This window comes from Mustelus asterias, chromosome 7 (genome assembly GCF_964213995.1).
Source record: "Mustelus asterias chromosome 7, sMusAst1.hap1.1, whole genome shotgun sequence".
In the NCBI taxonomy this organism is placed as follows: domain Eukaryota; kingdom Metazoa; phylum Chordata; class Chondrichthyes; order Carcharhiniformes; family Triakidae; genus Mustelus; species Mustelus asterias.
This window is the reverse complement of record NC_135807.1, coordinates 60,799,975-60,818,812: the sequence shown is the minus strand read 5'-3', so window position 1 is coordinate 60,818,812 and position 18,838 is coordinate 60,799,975. Positions and strand designations below refer to the sequence as shown.

The 18,838-nt window shown below is 41.6% G+C and overlaps 1 protein-coding gene across 16 annotated transcripts in view; it reads right to left on the bottom strand.

Moving 5' to 3' along the window:
* Window positions 1–4,680: 4,680 nt before the first annotated feature.
* dtna (dystrobrevin, alpha) overlaps window positions 4,681–18,838 on the bottom strand; it is a 268,122-nt gene continuing 253,964 nt past the window's right edge. For all 16 annotated transcript variants that reach the window (XM_078216104.1, XM_078216109.1, XM_078216099.1 and 13 more), the window contains one exon: window positions 4,681–6,943. In XM_078216104.1, the coding sequence (XP_078072230.1) occupies window positions 6,797–6,943 (147 nt within the window). In that variant the 3' untranslated portion in view covers window positions 4,681–6,796. The remainder of the gene's footprint in view (window positions 6,944–18,838) is intronic.

Below are 18,838 nucleotides of genomic sequence, written 5' to 3'. Positions count from 1 at the left end.
TGAATTATTCCAATTGCTGCACCATCTACTGCATTTATCAGAGTCTATCCAACAATCATTTTGAATGTAGGACCCCTGAGATCAATCTCATGAAGGTTTGACAGATGGGTGACATCCACACACCCGTTGGTCAGAAATATCTTGCTTCCATCTTAGGTTTTCTTAGCCACTCATTCTCTGTGCATTACTCATTCAGACTCCTCTGCTTCACTCTCTGATGTTGTTCTGAATGTATGATTCCTTGGTCAAATGAATCATGCTGCATTTATCTATATTAAATAGATATTAACAGATACAGATTTTATCCCCCCATGATTAAAATCTAAGGCCATTATATCTGCATATAGTTTTGAGCTATTTTCAAATCTGCAGCTCATTCCTTCAATTCCTTCCTCCAAATTGCCAATAAAGTTGGTGAAGTACAGAAATCCTAACACTAATCTGTGTGAGATAATATCACATCTGTCCAGACCATATTGCTCAACAACTTCATGCAGGACACTCAAATTAAATTGAAATATAGGCATATAGAAGCACAATTTCCTCTCTCTCCTCAGGAATGCATTATGTCTTAATCATGCCCCTAATAAGTGATCATGCAGGATTGCTGGGTTTGTCGTGACAACACTGAAGATTTTAAACTGTACTTCAGATTTCTCACACAATCACAGAATCTTTACAGCGCAGGAGGCGGCCATTTGGTCCAATTGGTCTGCAGTGGATCTTTGAAAGAGCATTTTACCTCGTACCGCTCCTTTGCCTTATCCCATAACCTTGCACATCCTCTTTTTCAGATAGCAATCCAATTCCCTTTTGAATATCTCAATCAAACCTGCCTCCCGCACCCTCAGGAAGTTTATTCCGTTCTCCAACCATTCTCTGGGTGAAAAAAACATTTTCTTGAATCATTTCTGCTCCTTTTTCCAATTATTTTGAATTCTGTGCCCTCTGGTTCTTGATGCTTTCTCTTGAGTAGGAACAGTTTTTATTTACCCTGTCCATACCCCTCAGGATCTTGAATACCTCTCTCAAGTCATCTTTCAGGCTTCTGTTCTCCAAGGAAAATAGTCCCAACCTCTCCAATCTATTCTATTAGCTACGCTTCTTTATACCTGGAATCATTCTTGTGAATCTCCTCTGAACTCTCTCCAATGTCTTCACATTGTTCCTCAAGTATGGCATCCAGAATTGGACACGGTACTCCAGATGGTGTATTTTACAAATTCAACATGACCTATCAATCTGTTTGCCAATTTCAGAGACTGTGGTCAAAGTATCTTGTTGGTAGCTAAGTTTTGTTCTTTGAATTCACTTTACGGCAAGAATTTTTGCAACACCAATTTGTGGTGTCATTTCAACTGATGGCATGGGTCGTCATTTGGAAAACAAAAGGTATAAAAGATTCATTGCCGGTAGGTGAGGCTTTACAAGAGGCTTACCATAAGATCCTAAGAGATAAGAATAGAATTAGGCCACTCGGCCCATCGAGTCTGCTCCGCCATTCAATCATGGCTGGTATTTTTCTCATCTCCATTCTCCTGCCTTTTCCCCATAACCCCTGATCTCCTTATTAATCAAGAACCTATCTATCTCTGTCTTAAAGACACTCAATGACCTGGCCTCCACAGCCTTCTGCGGCAGAGTTCCACAGATTCACCACTCTCTGGCTTAAGAAATTCCTCCTCAACTCTGTTTTAAAGGATCATCCCTTTAGCCTGGGGTTGCGCCCTCAGGTTCTAGCTTTTCCTACTAGTGGAAACATCCTCTCCATGTCCACTCTATCCAGGCTTTGCTGTATCCTGTAAGTTTCAATAAGATCCCCCCTCATCCTTCCAAAGATGTCCAAAGATGTGCGGGTTAGGTTGATTGGCCAGGTTAAAAATTGCCCCTTAGAGTCCTGAGATGCGTAGGTTAGCGGGATTAGCGGGTAAATATGTGGGGGTAGGGCCTGGGTGGGATTGTGGTCGGTGCAGACTCGATGGGCCGAATGGCCTCCTTCTGCACTGTAGGGTTTCTATGATTCTATGATCCTTCTAAACTCCAACGAGTGCAGACCCAGAGTCCTCAACCGTTCCTCATATGACAAGCTCTTCATTCCAGGGATCATTCTTGTGAACCTCCTCTGGACCCTTTCCAAGGCCAGCACATCCTTCCTTAGATACGGGGCCCAAAACTGCTCACAATGCTCTAAATGGGGTCTGACCAGAGTCTTATTCAGCCTCAGAAGTACATCCCTGCTCTTGTATTCTAGTAAGAAGTTTAACAACACCAGGTTAAAGTCCAACAGGTTTATTTGGTAGCAAAAGCCACACAAGCTTTCGAGGCTCTGAGCCCCTTCTTCAGGTGAGTGGGAATTCTGTTCACAAACAGAACTTATAAAGACACAGACTCAATTTACATGAATAATGGTTGGAATGCGAATACTGACTGATGGCTGAGTTCCGCACACACGGGGACGGCCTCGGCCGGGATATTGGGTTTATGTCACACTATTTGTAACTCCCACAGTTGCGTGGACCTGCAGAGTTTCACTGGCTGTCTTGTCTGGAGACAATACACATCTTTTTAGCCTGTCTTGATGCTCTCTCCACTCCCATTGTTTTGTTTCTTAAAGACTGGATTAGTTGTAAGTATTCGCATTCCAACCATTATTCATGTAAATTGAGTCTGTGTCTTTATAAGTTCTGTTTGTGAACAGAATTCCCACTCACCTGAAGAAGGGGCTCAGAGCCTCGAAAGCTTGTGTGGCTTTTGCTACCAAATAAACCTGTTGGACTTTAACCTGGTGTTGTTAAACTTCTTACTGTGTTTACCCCAGTCCAACGCCGGCATCTCCACATCTTGTATTCTAGCCCTCTCGACATGAATGGTAACATTGCATTTGCCTTCCTAACTGCAGACTGAACTTGCATGTTAACCTTAAGAGAATCTTGAACAAGGACTCCCAAGTCCCTTTATGTTTCTGATTTCCTAAACATTTCCCCATTTAAAAAATAGTCTATTCCTCCTTCCAAAGTGCATAACCTCACACTTTTCCACATTGTATTGCTTCTGCCACTTCTTTGCCCACTCTCCTAACCTGTCCAAGTCCTTCTGCAGCCCCCCTGCTTCCTCAATACTACCTGTCTCTCTACATATCTTTGTATCATCTACAAACTTAGCAACAGTGCCTTCAGTTCTTTCTTCCAAATCGTTAATGTATATTGTGAAAAGTTGTGGTCCTAGCACCGACCCCTGAGGCACACCACTAGTCACCGGCTGCCATCCTGAAAAAGACCCCTTTATCCCCACTCTCTGCCGTCCGCCAGTCAGTCAATCCTCTATCCATGCCAGGATCTTATCCTTAACACCATGGGCTCTTAATATATTTAACAGTCTCCTATGCAGCACCTTGTCAAAGGCCTTTTGGAAATCTAAATAAATCACGTTTATTGGTTCTCCTTTATCTAACTTTCTTGTTACCGACGTTACATCACACCAAACCCTTGTACATCACACACAAACCCTTGTTTCATGTCTATGAAATGAAGTATGCTTACCTGAGGAACTCTGTCTCCATAGCTACACTTCAGAAACTGTGGAACTGTATGTTAACAAGACACGTCACCTGAGAGGGTGCTTGCGACTGAGTTGTGCCCCTTGCTGCAAAACCCCAGCATAGATGTGGCACTGATATGGTTACAGTCCTCAGTTTTTATGCTTTGAGAGTCTTCAGGAGGGAAATTGGGTTTATGTGTCAAAATATTTTCTAAAACATGCAAACCTATTCCCTGATCAAGTAGTTCATTTGTGGCCATCAGTATGTTTTGGGATTTCTAGTAATTTTTATTTTGCATGGTGGATTTGGGAGTGAGCAACGTTCAACCGTTACTTTTCTTTCACTCACAACAAAGGGTGGGGAAGAGGGGGAAGTGAGATAGATAACGGATTTTATTATTCGGTCTATTTAAAATCTCTGATCATCAAAGGGACAGCCCTACAATTGGCTGGGTATATAAAGTAAAAAGTAATGGATGTATTAAGAAAATCGGGAAAATCAAAGCATGGGTCAGGGCTTGCTCTGGAGAAAAAAATACATATTTTTGGCACTGGAGTGATTTCTGGAATGAGGAACTTTATGGCCTTTAACTGAACCAAAACATCACCAAAATCCTTACAGTGTAAACAGCAGAGAGAATTTAAATTCACGTGGCAGGGGTAGAAGAAAGTTTGGTATTGGGACTAGAAAGGAGGAACAGGATCAATAAAACTGTTGGAAAGAAGATGACCAATATATTGGAAACTTTTATTCAATTCATCATTGGTTTTGTCTTAGTTTGGAGAGTTTCAATGATCATACCAATTATCTGACTGATGTTTATGTAAAAAAAGCGCGGATGGATGGATTCCTGATCGGTAAGGGAATTAAGGGTTATGGGGATCAGGCGGGTAAGTGGTACTGATCCACGTCAGATCAGCCATGATCTTATTGAATGGCGGGGCAGGCTCGAGGGGCTAGATGGCCTACTCCTGCTCCTATTTCTTATGTTCTTATGTTCTGATGTTTCTAGTTTGTTCACTCATCAAATGCTTAGAAAATTTAGCCAGAACAACAATCGCATAATTAACACTATTATCAAAACAAATAATAAGACACAAGTTGCAAAGGAAGAAATGCAGGATCAACCCTACCTGCCAGCCTTTTTAAAAATTCTCTCTTTAATGAAGAAATATTCCATTCCAAAATACAGACACACAGTTAAATACTTGGACAATCTTAAAACATGGCAAGTCCCCAGCTTGTTCCAACACATTGTACGTATGGATACAATACTTAACAATACAAAACATAGATCAGTAGTTTTATTACATCAACAGTGTAGTACATTGAACCTTTAGTGCTTCCAAAGTTACTGCTCCTCCTTTTGGAGACATTCAATATATTAGTTGTAGTTAATTTATACATGGTGTAGTCATATATTTTTGGTGGAAATTAAATGCCCATTATTTTGGACAGAATAAGAAAATGGTTGTTATTCACGGCCATTTTGCTGAATTTATGCATCCTAAACTCAGCAACAAAGACTTTAAGTATATACAGTATGTGTCTACATTAATAAATCTATGTAGCTGGGAAAAGTCAGTCAAAATAAATAAAAGAAATAGGGCTGTGCAACAAAACTAGACGATTCATCACTTCATGCACTAACAGAGTACAGATTGTTTCACAGTGAAGGCCACAGTCTTGTGCAGGTTAATTCTAAAACATGCCAAGCCTCTCTCTCTCTCTCTCTCACAACACCCTTAACCATATCTGAAATCTTCCAGCATTCACGTGTTTTTTCTTTTTATCTCTGTTGAACATCCATTCTCTTTAAATAAACTATTAGAGGTCAATTGATAATTAACATATTTCTCTTTACTTTTTAAACTGATATCAATTAAATAACACCAATTTCCAACATTATTTTACTGTCAAGATATCTACACGCTTTCAGGGTAAATATTTGCATGGTTATCACATATGAATTGTAGATATTTTTAGCAATTCTTATGTTATAAATAATACATTTGTTGTGCATGTTCACTAATTATTTAGTGTGTTATAATCATGTCAATATCAAACCTTTTTGATTTTGTGATGTTGCAACTAAAAAGTAATATATGGTTGGCATCTCTAATGGAAAGTTTCAATGACAATTATTCGTAAATTATAGGCAAGAATAATTTCTGGAAAAAAAATCAATCCCTAGATCAATTCAGCTTTATGTAGAATTGTTACTATGACACATGGAGTTGAATAAGCTGTTTTGTACTGATCATTAACACTTTAAATTAAGTAGTACTTTGGAGAATAGTGTCTAAAACCATCCACATGCATTACCTGTGGATTAATTGAACAGAAGCCACAAAACTTCTCAAACCCTGAATTCTCACTTGCTGCTTTCTTTACAACATTTGCAATTCTACATAGGTTATTCGAAATAACTATTCTTTCCTCACAATATGCACACTACACAGATAGGCAACTAAGGTAATACACATTTCAAACTTAAAAATTTCCAATGCACATCCAGTAATATGTATATACCAGTACGTCCAAGTTGAAGGCCTTAAAATTATATAAACAGAAAACAAAACAAAAAACAAAGTTTACCTTTTTAAGTTAGCAATAGTCATGCTTGTTTAAAATATTGCTTAACCCGTTGTATTAATCACAAGAAAGGAATTAAATGAACTAAGTTCTACTTTGTTTCTGGATTTGTTTTTGGCACCTACGGTTCAAAAAAGTATAAGAACAGAATTAGCTATGAGCATCCTTGACACAGTTCACAGTTCTTTCATTTTATAGACCTGTGCATTTTATTAAAAATGCTGAAAATTATAGTTTATGGGTTATAATTTTGAATAAATACTCATATGTAGTGCCCTATTATTTGATTTTTAAGTGCATTTCACCAAAATAGGTTTATCACAGTTGAAAAAATATGTAACTGTTTTTTGTCAAAGTACTGCACAGTTTATCTAGAAACCAAAGTGAAAGTGTATCAATATTAGGAGTGTAAACGGATATATTGATCACAAATGTGTAGAATTATCTCTTTTAATACTAATACTGCCATATTTGAAAGAGCAACACCAAATATATTCAGCTTGGTGATAACTGCAGTTGTGTTCTCCTGAATTCTGTTCTCAGATGAAGCGTATAAAGAAGATGCTGATAAACCCAGCTTTTAGTAAAAGAAATGTCTGTCAACACATTGAACTAGAAACTTTTAAAACAACTGCGCTATAGTCCTCACATTACTTTATAAAATTATTTTTTTGTCATAAGACGCTTCATATGTTCATTCCATTCTTCAGTGAAGCCAGGGGTTAGACCTTCTTCATCATCTGTTCGAATGCAGCTTTCATCATCATCAGTTCTCACATAACTCTCATCATCAGTTTGACTGTAGTGAGCCTAACAAGCGGACAAAATGGCTAAATTATATATGGGGCAAGAATTAGACAGTCAACTTCAAAAAGCACTTGAAATCTTTGAAATTGTGAAAAGGAAATGCTCACAAATTAACATTTGAAAAGTTTGCAAAAGCTTTAATTTAAACAAGGGTACTAAGAACAGCTCATTAATTATTTGGGGCAAAGCAATCACAGCATGCTACTTTAAATTGTCAGTATCATACAGTAAAAACAAAACATTTGCAGATCTCAGTATGAGAAATGAGTTATTTAATGATACTGAGCAGGATGTCTTACTGGAAATATGATTTAGTGTTTGTGTACAGGAGAAACAACTGTCATTTCTTTCTGAGGGCAGTGACTTATACTGAACCGTGCGCGGTTATTTGGGAACCGATAGATATTTGGACCTCATTAAGGTAGTCATTCTTAATGTACAAATATAGGCAATGCTCTTAGCAGGGCAGTTCCACCCACCCTCTTCATCTGACCCTATCGGCGTATCTTTCAACTCCTTTCTTTCTTACGTGCTCGCCTCGCTTCACCTTAAATGCATCTATGCCAGTCATCTTAACTACTTCTCATGGTGGTGAGTTCCATATTCAAATTACTCTTTGGAGAATTATCACATCTGTGGTGAGTAAATTGTTGGAAGGTATTTTGAGAGACAGGATCTACAGGCATTTAGAGATGCAAGGACTGATCAGGGACAGTCAGCATGGCTTTGTGAGTGGAAAATCATGTCTCACAAATTTAATTGAGTTCTTTGAAGGGATAACCAAGAAGGTAGATGAGGGCAGTGCAATTGATATTGTCTACATGGACTTTAGCAAGGCCTTTGACAAGGTACCGCATGGTAGGTTGTTGCATGAGGTTAAATCTCACGGGATCCAAGGTGAGGTATCTAAATGGATACAAAATTGGCTTCTTGACAGAAGCCAGAGGGTGGTTGTAGAGAGTTGTTTTTCAAACTGGAGGCCTGTGACCAGCGGTGTGCCTCAGGGATCAGTGCTGGGCCCACTGTTACTTGTCATTTATATTAATGATTTGGATGAGAATATAGGGGGCATGGTTAGTAAGTTTGCAGTTGACACCAAGATTGGTGGCATAGTGGACAATGAAGAAAGTTATCTCCAATTGCAACGGAATCTTGATCAATTGGGCCAGTGGGCTGACGAATGGCAGATGGAGTTTAATTTAGACAAATGTGAGGTGATGCATTTTGGTAGATTGAACCAGGGCAGGACTTACTCAGTTAATGGTAGGGCGTTGGGAAGAGTTACAGAACAAAGAGATCTAGGGGTACATGTTCATAGCTCCTTGAAAGTGGAGTCACAGGTGGACAGAGTGGTGAAGAAGGCATTCGGCATGCTTGGTTTCATCGGTCAGAACATTGAATACAGGAGTTGGAATGTCTTGTTGAAGTTGTACAATACATTGGTAAGGCCACACTTGGAATACTGTGTGCAATTCTGGTCACCCTATTATAGAAAGGATATTATTAAACTAGAAAGAGTGCAGAAAAGATTTACAAGGATGCTACCGGGACTTGATGGATTGAGTTATAAGGAGAGGCTGAATAGACTGGGACTTTTTTCTCTGGAGCGTAGGAGGCTGAGGGGTGACCTTATAGAGGTCTATAAAATAATGAGGGGCATAGATAAGGTGGATAGTCAATACCTTTTCCCAAAGGTAAGGGAGTCTTAAACTAGAGGGCATAGGTTTAAGGTGAGAGGGGAGAGATACAAAAGTGTCCAGTGGGGCAATATTTTCACACATAAGGTGGTGAATGTCTGGAACAAGCTGCCAGAGGTAGTAGTAGAGGCGGGTACAATTTTATCTTTTAAAAAGCATTTAGATAGTTACATGGGTACGATGGGTATAGAGGGACATGGGCCAAATGCGGGCAATTGGGATTAGCTTAGGGGTTTAAAAAAAAGGACCGCATGGACAAGTTGGGCCGAAGAGCCTGTTTCCATGCTGTAAACCGCTATGACTCTAAATATGTTTCTTCTGAATCCCTACTAAATTTATTAGCAGCAATCCTATATTAATAGCATCTAGTTTTAGTCTGTCCCACAATTGGAAACACATGTTCTATACATTTGGTCTTTCAAACTCCTTTAAGGTCCCCATCAATTCAGCTCATTCTTTTCGTTACTACAGAAAAAAGCCCTGGTCAATTCATTCTTTCTTGATAGGTAAAACTTCACAGTTCACAACTTCTCCAGGGCTTGTATATCCTTTTCGTAACAAGATCATCAGAAATGTGCAAAGTACTCTTAATATGGTCTAACAAAGATTGTTTATAAGTTTAAAGTAACTTCTCTGCTTTTAGAACATAGAACAGTACAGCACAGAACAGGCCCTTCGGCCCATGATGTTGTGCCGACCTTCATCTGAAACCAAGATCAAGCTATCCCACTCCCTACCATCCTGGTGTGCTCCATGTGCCTATCCAATAACCGCTTAAATGTTCCTAAAGTGTCTGACTCCACTATCACTGCAGGCAGTCCATTCCACACCCCAACCACTCTCTGCGTGAAGAACCTACCTCTGATATCCTTCCTATATCTCCCACCATGAACCCTATAGTTATGCCCCCTTGTAATAGCTCCATCCACCCGAGGAAATAGTCTTTGAACGTTCACTCGATCTATCCCTTTCATCATTTTATAAACCTCTATTAAGTCTCCCCTCAATCTCCTCCGCTCCAGAGAGAACAGCCCCAGCTCCCTCAACCTTTCCTCATAAGACCGACACTCCAAACCAGGCAGCATCCTGGTAAATCTCCTCTGCACTCTCTCCAGCGCTTCCACATCCTTCTTATAGTGAGGTGACCAGAACTGCACGCAATATTCCAAATGCGGTCTCACCAAGGTCCTGTACAGTTGCAGCATAACCCCACGGCTCTTAAACTCCAACCCCCTGTTAATAAAAGCTAACACACTATAGGCCTTCTTCACAGCTCTATCCACTTGAGTGGCAACCTTTAGAGATCTGTGGATATGGACCCCAAGATCTCTCTGTTCCTCCACAGTCTTCAGAACCCTACCTTTGACCCTGTAATCCACATTTAAATTAGTCCTACCAAAATGAATCACCTCACATTTATCAGGGTTAAACTCCATTTGCCATTTTTCAGCCCAGCTTTGCATCCTATCTATGTCTCTTTGCAGCCTACAACAGCCCTCCACCTCATCCACTACTCCACCAATCTTGGTGTCATCAGCAAATTTACTGATCCACCCTTCAGCCCCCTCCTCTAAGTCATTAATAAAAATCACAAAGAGCAGAGGACCAAGCACCGATCCCTGCGGCACTCCGCTAGCAACCTGCCTCCAGTCCGAACATTTTCCATCCACCACCACCCTCTGTCTTCGATCAGATAGCCAGTTACCTATCCAATCGGCCAACTTTCCCTCTATCCCACACCTCCTTACTTTCATCATAAGCCGACCATGGGGGACCTTATCAAACGCCTTACTAAAATCCATGTATATGACATCAACCGCCCTACCTTCATCAACACACCTAGTTACCTCCTCAAAAAATTCTATCAAATTTGTGAGGCACGATTTGCCCTTCACAAATCCGTGCTGACTATCCCGGATTAATCCGCATCTTTCTAAATGGTCGTAAATCCCATCCCTAAGGACCTTTTCCATCAATTTACCAACCACCGAAGTCAGACTAACCGGTCTATAATTACCAGGGTCATTTCTATTCCCTTTCTTAAACATAGGAACAACATTTGCCACTCTCCAGTCCTCTGGCACCATCCCCGTGGACAGTGAGGACCCAAAGATCAAAGCCAAAGGCTCTGCAATCTCATCCCTCGCCTCCCAAAGAATCCTAGGATACATTTCATCAGGCCCAGGGGACTTATCGACCTTCAGTTTATTCAAAACTGCCAATACATCCTCCCTCCGAACATCTATTTCCTCCAGCCTATTAGCCTGTAACACCGTCTCTTCCTGAAAAACATGGCCCCTCTCCTTGGTGAACACTGAAGAAAAGTATTCATTCATCACCTCGCCTATCTCTACTGATTCCATACACAAGTTCCCACCACTGTCCTTGACCGGCCCTAACCTCACCCTGGTCATTCTTTTATTTCTCACATAAGAGTAAAAAGCCTTGGGGTTTTCCTTGATCCGACACGCCAAGGACTTCTCATGTCCCCTCCTAGCTCTCCTCAGCCCCTTTTTCAGCTCATTCCTTGCTAACTTGTAACCCTCAATCGAGCCATCTGAACCTTGTTTCCTCATCCCTACATAAGCTTCCCTCTTCCTTTTCACAAGACATTCCACCTCTTTTGTGAACCACGGTTCCCTCACTCGGCCATTTCCTCCCTGCCTGACAGGGACATACCTATCAAGGACACCCAGTATTTGTTCCTTGAAAAAGTTCCACTTTTCATCAGTGCCTTTCCCTGACAGTTTCTGTTCCCATCTTATGCCCCCTAATTCTTGCCTAATCGCATCATAATTACCTCTCCCCCAATTGTAAGCCTTGCCCTGCCGTCCGGCCCTATCCCTCTCCATTGCAATAACAAAAGACACCGAATTGTGGTCACTATCTCCAAAGTTCTCTCCCACAACCAAATCTAACACTTGGCCCGGTTCATTTCCCAGTACCAAATCCAATGTGGCCTCACCCCTTGTCGGCCTATCCACATATTGTGTCAGGAAACCCTCCTGCACACACTGCACAAAAAGTGCCCCATCCAAACTATTCGACCTACAAAGGTTCCAATCAATATTTGGAAAGTTAAAGTCCCCCATGACAACTACCCTGTGACCCCCACACGTATCCATAATCTGCTTAGCAATTTCTTCCTCCACATCTCTATTACTATTTGGGGGCCTATAGTAAACTCCTAACAACGTGACCGCTCCTTTCCTGTTTCTAACTGCAGCCCATATTACCTCATTGTGCATATCCCCCTCAAAGTGCTTTTCCGCAGCCGTTAAACTATCCTTGATTAACAATGCTACTCCTCCACCTCTTTTACCAGCTTCCCTACACTTACTGAAACATCTATACCCCGGAACGTCCAACAACCATTCCTGTCCTTGTTCTACCCACGTCTCCGTAATGGCCACAACATCGTAGTCCCAAGTAGCAATCCACACCCCAAGTTCATCCACCTTGTTCCGGATGCTCCTTGCATTGAAGTAGACACACTTCAACCCACCTTCCTGTCTACCGGTACCCACCCTTGACCTTGATACCTTCCCCAATACCTCACCACCCTCAACACTGACTTCCGGACTACAACTCCTTTTCCCACTCCCCTGACAAATTAGTTTAAATCCCCCTGAAGAGCCGTAGCAAATTTCCCTCCCAGGATATTGGTGCCCCTCTGGTTCAGGTGCACCCCGTCCTGTTTGTAGAGGTCCCACCTTCCCCAGAACGTGTTCCAATTCTCCACGTATCTGAAACCCTCCCTCCTGCACCATCCCTGCAACCACATGTTTAAGTGCACTCTCTCCCTGTTCCTCAACTCGCTATCACGTGGCACCGGTAGCGTACCAGAGATGACCACATGTTTTGTCTTTGCTCTCAGCTTCCAGCCCAGCTCCCGAAATTCCTGTTTTAAATCCCCGTCCCTTCTCCTACCTATGTCGTTGGTACCAATGTGTACCACGACTTGTGACTGTTTCCCCTCCCCCTTAAGAATCCGGAAAACACGGTCCGAGATGTCACGGACCCTGGCATCCGGTAGGCAACAAACCATCCTCGAGTCTCTTTTGCTGCCACAGAACCTCCTATCTATCCCTCTAACTAACGAGTCCCCAATAACTATTGCCCTCCCGCTCTCCTCCTTACCCTCCTGAGCCACAGGGACGGACTCAGTGTTATCTCTCCCAAGGTGAACCCCAATGCTCAGTATTCTATTTTTATGGCTACAATACCCTGTTATTTTTAGTGACTAGTGGACCGAGATCCATTGATCCCTTTTTTCCTCTTGGCCTGGTCTCCTTATTCTTCCTATTTAAATGTGCCACATCGTACTTTATTAAACACACCACATGGAAAATCTTCTAAATCTTAGTTCATTAATATTTTCTTGTATTTTATTGCATCCTTCCTCATTATTCACTCTACCTCACAATTTGGTTTAATCTGCAAGTCCTGAAATTCTCCAGAACATTCACAGAATGTTTCTGTGGCATGAATATTACTTGCTACTTACTGGCCCAAGACTGAATGCTGTCCACGTGGACTACTACATTTCTTGAGGAGTTTTGTGTATTATTGGACACTATACAATCATCAGAGAACATTCCTACTTCTGATGTTATGTTGGAGAAGAGGTCATTGATGAAACAGCTGAAGATGGTTGGGTTTAGGACACTATCTGGAGGAACTCCTACAGCAATATCTGGGAATGAGATGATTTGGCATATAATAGCCACAACAATCTTCCTTTGTGCTCTTATTATGATCTGGTTAGGAACTGTTAACATTTAAAGAGAAGTCTTTAACCAACTGAACTACATGACAATATTTCACGTTTTTCAACAAAAGCAAATTTTATTGTATATAAAACATTCAAAACAAAGCAAGCACTAAACGCACTAAACACTAACTACATATGCTGTGCACTCAAGTTTTATTTACTTCCCCCAAGAATTCTCGCAAAAGACACATTAATCTTAAAGCTATTTATTTCTGTGGAAAACAACCATCAGAATACCACTCCTCTGGAGACTATTAATGCTCCACAGCAACAGCTATTTTAAGAGGTAATACTTTAATTTACCATTTTTTGACTGTGGATGCCTCACTCCTTAGTTCTAGTTTTCTTCTCAATACTTCCAAACTAATCTTCTTATGCCACAAGACTCTGAGGAGCACTGTAAATTCTCCCACTGGTTTCATACTTGGCAATCATTCAGCTTCTATTCCATTACAAAATTCAAACTGAGATTAAGCCTCACCCACAATCTACACATTGAATGAAGAAGTTAAGTTTCTTTTTCTGCCTACAGTTCAGGGCTAACCAACAGTCATTTACCTTGGCTGTCTTTTCTCAGAGAGATGCAAACTGCACACACCAGGTCCAAGCTGCTAGTTCCCCTCTCACTAAAGACCCAGATAAGTTAAAACTGGAGAATCTCCCTAAACTCAACCCACTCCACAACAATGTGGTATACTTTGGGATGTGCTCAAATAAATCTTCAGGCTAAAATTCCTTCTTTGAACTTATGAAATAAACAGATTTTACAACCCTTCGGGATTCACAATACTTTCAAACTAAATTAGCTTTAACTCCCAAAACATTCTCGAGTGTGTCTTTATTGAATGGATTGCAGATGACACGTCTCCAGTTCTTTAGCTAAGTAAGCCCACCTGCTCCTTTATGATCTTACCTTTCTAGCCATAAAGCTCTCAAGTCAACATGGCCTCAACCTTTTAAGTATAATAAACGACAAGCTTGTTTTAATTGCATTTCTACAGTTAATTTCGATAATTTCTAATTTCTATAGTTAAAATTTTAATTCCTAAACCTGAAAGTTCTAAAACACATGAACCAAGAACTAGATATTTACACAACTAGGTATGATTTCAACAAATAGAGTTTTCCCCGATTCCCACTGGCTTAATTCCCCAAGGTTCAAGGTTCCTTGATGTCACGTTCATTGATGGCTTGGTGTTAATGGTGATCACTTCCACCTCATCCCAGGAATTCAGCTCTTCTGTCCATGTTTTGACCATGGCCTGGAGCTAAGTAGCCCTGTCAGAAGCCCAACTGAGCATCAGCGAGCTAGTGATTGCTGAGCAAGTGCCACTTGATAGAACTGTCACCATTTTGCTGATGATGGAGAGTAAACTGATAGAGTAGGAATTGGATGGATTGGTTTTGTCCTGCTTTTTGTGAAAAGGACATAGCTGGGCAATTTTTCAAATTATGGGGTAGATGCTGTACTGGAATGATGTAGCTGTACTGGAACAACTTATTCATGAGTTCACTATATAGTACCTATTGAAGGACTTTTGAAAATCCAAATACATTATATCTACCACATTACCTTCACATGACCTATTATTTCTTCAAATAATTCAGCAAGTTTGATCAAGCATGGCCCTCTTTAAAATCTGTCAGTGCCGAGATCGGCACATGCACAGTGGCTCCACACTGAATGCCTCCCGATTGCTGGCCCACTCGATTGCTGACCAGCTTCATGACCCCTGCATCGCCGGCCCTCCACCCCCCCATGGCCCGATTGCTGGACCCCCAACTATTCCCGCGCCAGCCCCAAACCTCCCCCCCTCACCCCAGCCCGCCTCGATCTTGAGCCCCTCCCTGATTCCCCACCCCCAGAGTCCTGACCCCTCACCACCCCAGCATTGTCAACACCGCCAGCAAGCTGACCGCCCTCCCCAGCTGACCCCCTCCACTCTACCACACCCTAATTGCTGCCCTCCTTCCTTCCCCCACCGATCCCTATGCAGAGTGGCAGCGGGACCCCGCATCCCCACCGGTCGCTCCTTAGGCCCTGCCACCATTAGGCCCCGGCTCCCTAGGCCTTGTCCCCATATGCCCCACCCCCTTGGAGTACCTGATGGGCAGTGCCAATGCCCAGAGGGGACCTCCCCACCGCCCGACCCTCTGGGGGCCCCAAATTGACCCCCTTCACTCCAGCAGGGTCGGGCCGCTAGTTCCCCATTAGTGGCGAGTTACTCTAAACCCCCCTGGAGTGAACTACTCTGGCGGGGGGGGTTATTTTCTATGCAAATCACCATTTAAATGATTGCCAGCACGGATCTGATGCCACTGGAAATCAGGCGCTGGGAGATGCTAGCGGGGCGTGAACGCACGCGCGAACCCTGCGATGCGAGAATCTCCCGGCCGGCTGCGCTAAAGAAGTAGCGCAGCAGGATGGACGAATCATGGTCCATCTTTCATACCACTGAGGTTAAGCAACTGATTTATTGTTCCTTGGACCTATTCTAATGTTTTAAATACATGAATCACATTAACAGGCTACTGGTATTATTTTCTTTTCCCATGATTTTTCTTTATATATCTAATTGTACCTTTGCTACCTTCCCACAACATCTTTTAATACACACAGGAGCAATCCATTCAAATCAGAGGTTTATCCTAAGTTTGATTAGATCATTAATTATCTGTCACCTTTCTATCTTAAATGTCTTATTATCCTTTCTGGCACTTCATATAATGTCATGACCACCCCAGTCTCCCTGATAAATACTGAGGCAAAGTAACCACTCAATATTTCTGCCATTTTGCTGTCATTGCACTTGGAACTATACCACAGCAGACTAGATTTAAGATGCCACACTGTTAACGTGGTATGCTTTTCTCCCTTTGTATGCATGAGAAATAGGTCCAATGAATACCACTTTCTACTCTATTATGTTTAACTTTAAAAAAAGATTTTTCTTTAATATGACCTTACTTTACATGTGAAAAGTTTTAAAATGAAAAGTAACTTTTACAATTGTTTTGACAGTCAAAGATTTTTGACATTGTTCTCTTCTCATGCAATGAAAGATATTGTTTCCCCTTTATACTGGTTTTCTTGTAAAGTGCCGAGATGAGTGCATGACAAAAGGCTTGTCTCCTTTTTCATCAATACTTAAATGTATTTCTGGAGACCAGGAGCCCAGTCTCTGAGAAAATAGCAGTTTCAGCAGTTGTAGCTGCAGCAGGAAGGGTCATGAGCATCATGTACCTATGATGCTTTATTGTCTGAATGCTCAAAGTGAAGATTTTTAAGAAATGAGTTCGGGCCTGATGGAGGGAAGTTTCTAAAGCAACGCATGCAATATCTATCATGCCTTGAACAGCCACGCACTACAGGAAGATGGTGGTGAGGCACTTTTCAAAGCACAACCTGCACAAATGAGCAAGGCTTCGCTTACCTCTGTCCACTGTGTAAGTGGTGGAAATAGTTTCTATGCATATGGTTAACAATAGACAAGTGAACTTTTGAAGTAGTGGAAATAGTTTCTATGGGTGCAATTTTCTCAAAATTGCAGTGTTGGATCAGGTGAGAAAGGCCGTATGAAACTTGCCAGCTTCACAGAATCCTTTTCTGGTCCGATTTAACAGCATTCTGTACAGTTTAAAAGTGCTGGCGAGAATCACACAGCCAACTGGATGGGGCGGAATCTAAGCACACAAACAAAGCCAGGATTCTCAAAAGTTACATTTAAGGTCAGGTGGCCACTGCCACCCTGGTTGGGGGCAGTGACCATGTCCCTCACCACCCAGGGGTTTTCCTTACCTCCAAACTCACCACCAGTTCTGATTCACATGGCGTGATGTCACGCCGACTGGGTGGGAGGATAAGGTGTTGGCAGATATTATGGCATCAAGGCTGGTAAGTAGAGATTAATTTACTTCAATTTATGGAAATCAGGTTCATGCCCATTCTGTCACTGGCGGGGACAGGAAAGATCTCAAACTGACATCTCACTGGTGCAAATCCCATTTTCAGCCGCTTGCGAGATTTAACGGACATTACAGGTTTGCCCCCATGATAAACAGGGTTGTTAAATCGCGGCCTATATATATGGCTAAGAATGGACAAGTAGACTTTTTACAGGCTATGGGAATCATCTTTTCATCTGACTCAGCACAGGATGCATGTCATAGAAGTAATAGAGGCCAAAATAAGTAAGCTGTTACAAAGGGTAGATATGGTGGCAAGAAATAGTTATGGGTGGGATGGATTTGTGACCACCTTTTTGTAACTGTTGTGCAGGACTAAATATGGCTTGACCACATGGAAATTTGAGTTCATTATTTTATAGACTTGTATCTCTGAGGAATTGGATGAATTTAGTCTTGAAAAAATTGAGGGGATTCTAATGTGGGGCTTTAAATATCATAATATGCTGCTTTTGTATTCTTTCAGTCAAAGTGGACAAACTCACATTTTCCCACATGGTACTCCATCTACCAAATTTTTGCCCACTTACTTAACCTATGTCCATTTGCAGATTACTTAGGTCTTCTTCACAATTTACTTTCCTATCCATCTTTGTGTCATCAGCAAATTTAGCAACCCTATATTCGTTCCCTTCATCCAAGTCATTGATGTAAATTGTAAATAGTTAAGGTCCCAACACTGGTCCCTCCGCCCGTCACATTATGCAAACCCAAAAATGATACATTTATGCGTACTCTCTTTTTTGTGTCAGCTAACTAATCCTCTGTCTATGCTAATATGTTACTCAATTCACCAGGAGCTCTTATTCTGCGTAATAACCTTTGATATGGCACCTCATCAAATGCCTTCTGGACATCTAAGTACAACACATTTACAGGTTCTCTCTTACCCATGTTATTTCCTCAAAGAACTCCAATAAATGAGTCAAACATGATTTCCCTTTCACAAATTTCTGTTGACTTTGCCTGATTGCATTGAAATTTTCTAAGTGCCCCACCATAGATTTCAGCAATTTCCCTACAACAGATGTTAAGCTAACTGGCCGGTAGTTTTCTGCTTTTTATCTCTGTCCTTTCTTGAATAGAGGAGTCACATTTGCTATTTTCCAATCTGAGTGGACCTTTCCTGCGTCAAGGAAATATTGGAAAATTAAAACTAGTGCATCTACTATCACAGCAACCAATTCTTTTAGAATCTGGCCATTGTGGCTGGGGTGGATTCAGGATCTGCTTCTTGCCCCATCTGTAGTGGTTCAGATCTACCTTTGGGCAGAGAACCAAACTGGAAAAGTACATCAGAGGCTCTCCTTCTGAAGACGACCATCAGATACTGCTTAGAAGGATCCAGTTACAAGGACATCATTAAATTTGGCTGTTACATTTAGTACTCTTCCCCTGGCAGAAGTGGGCTGCAGGTTTTCAGCTAGCAGCTGACATATTTTCTTTTGTCTCTGTGAGCAA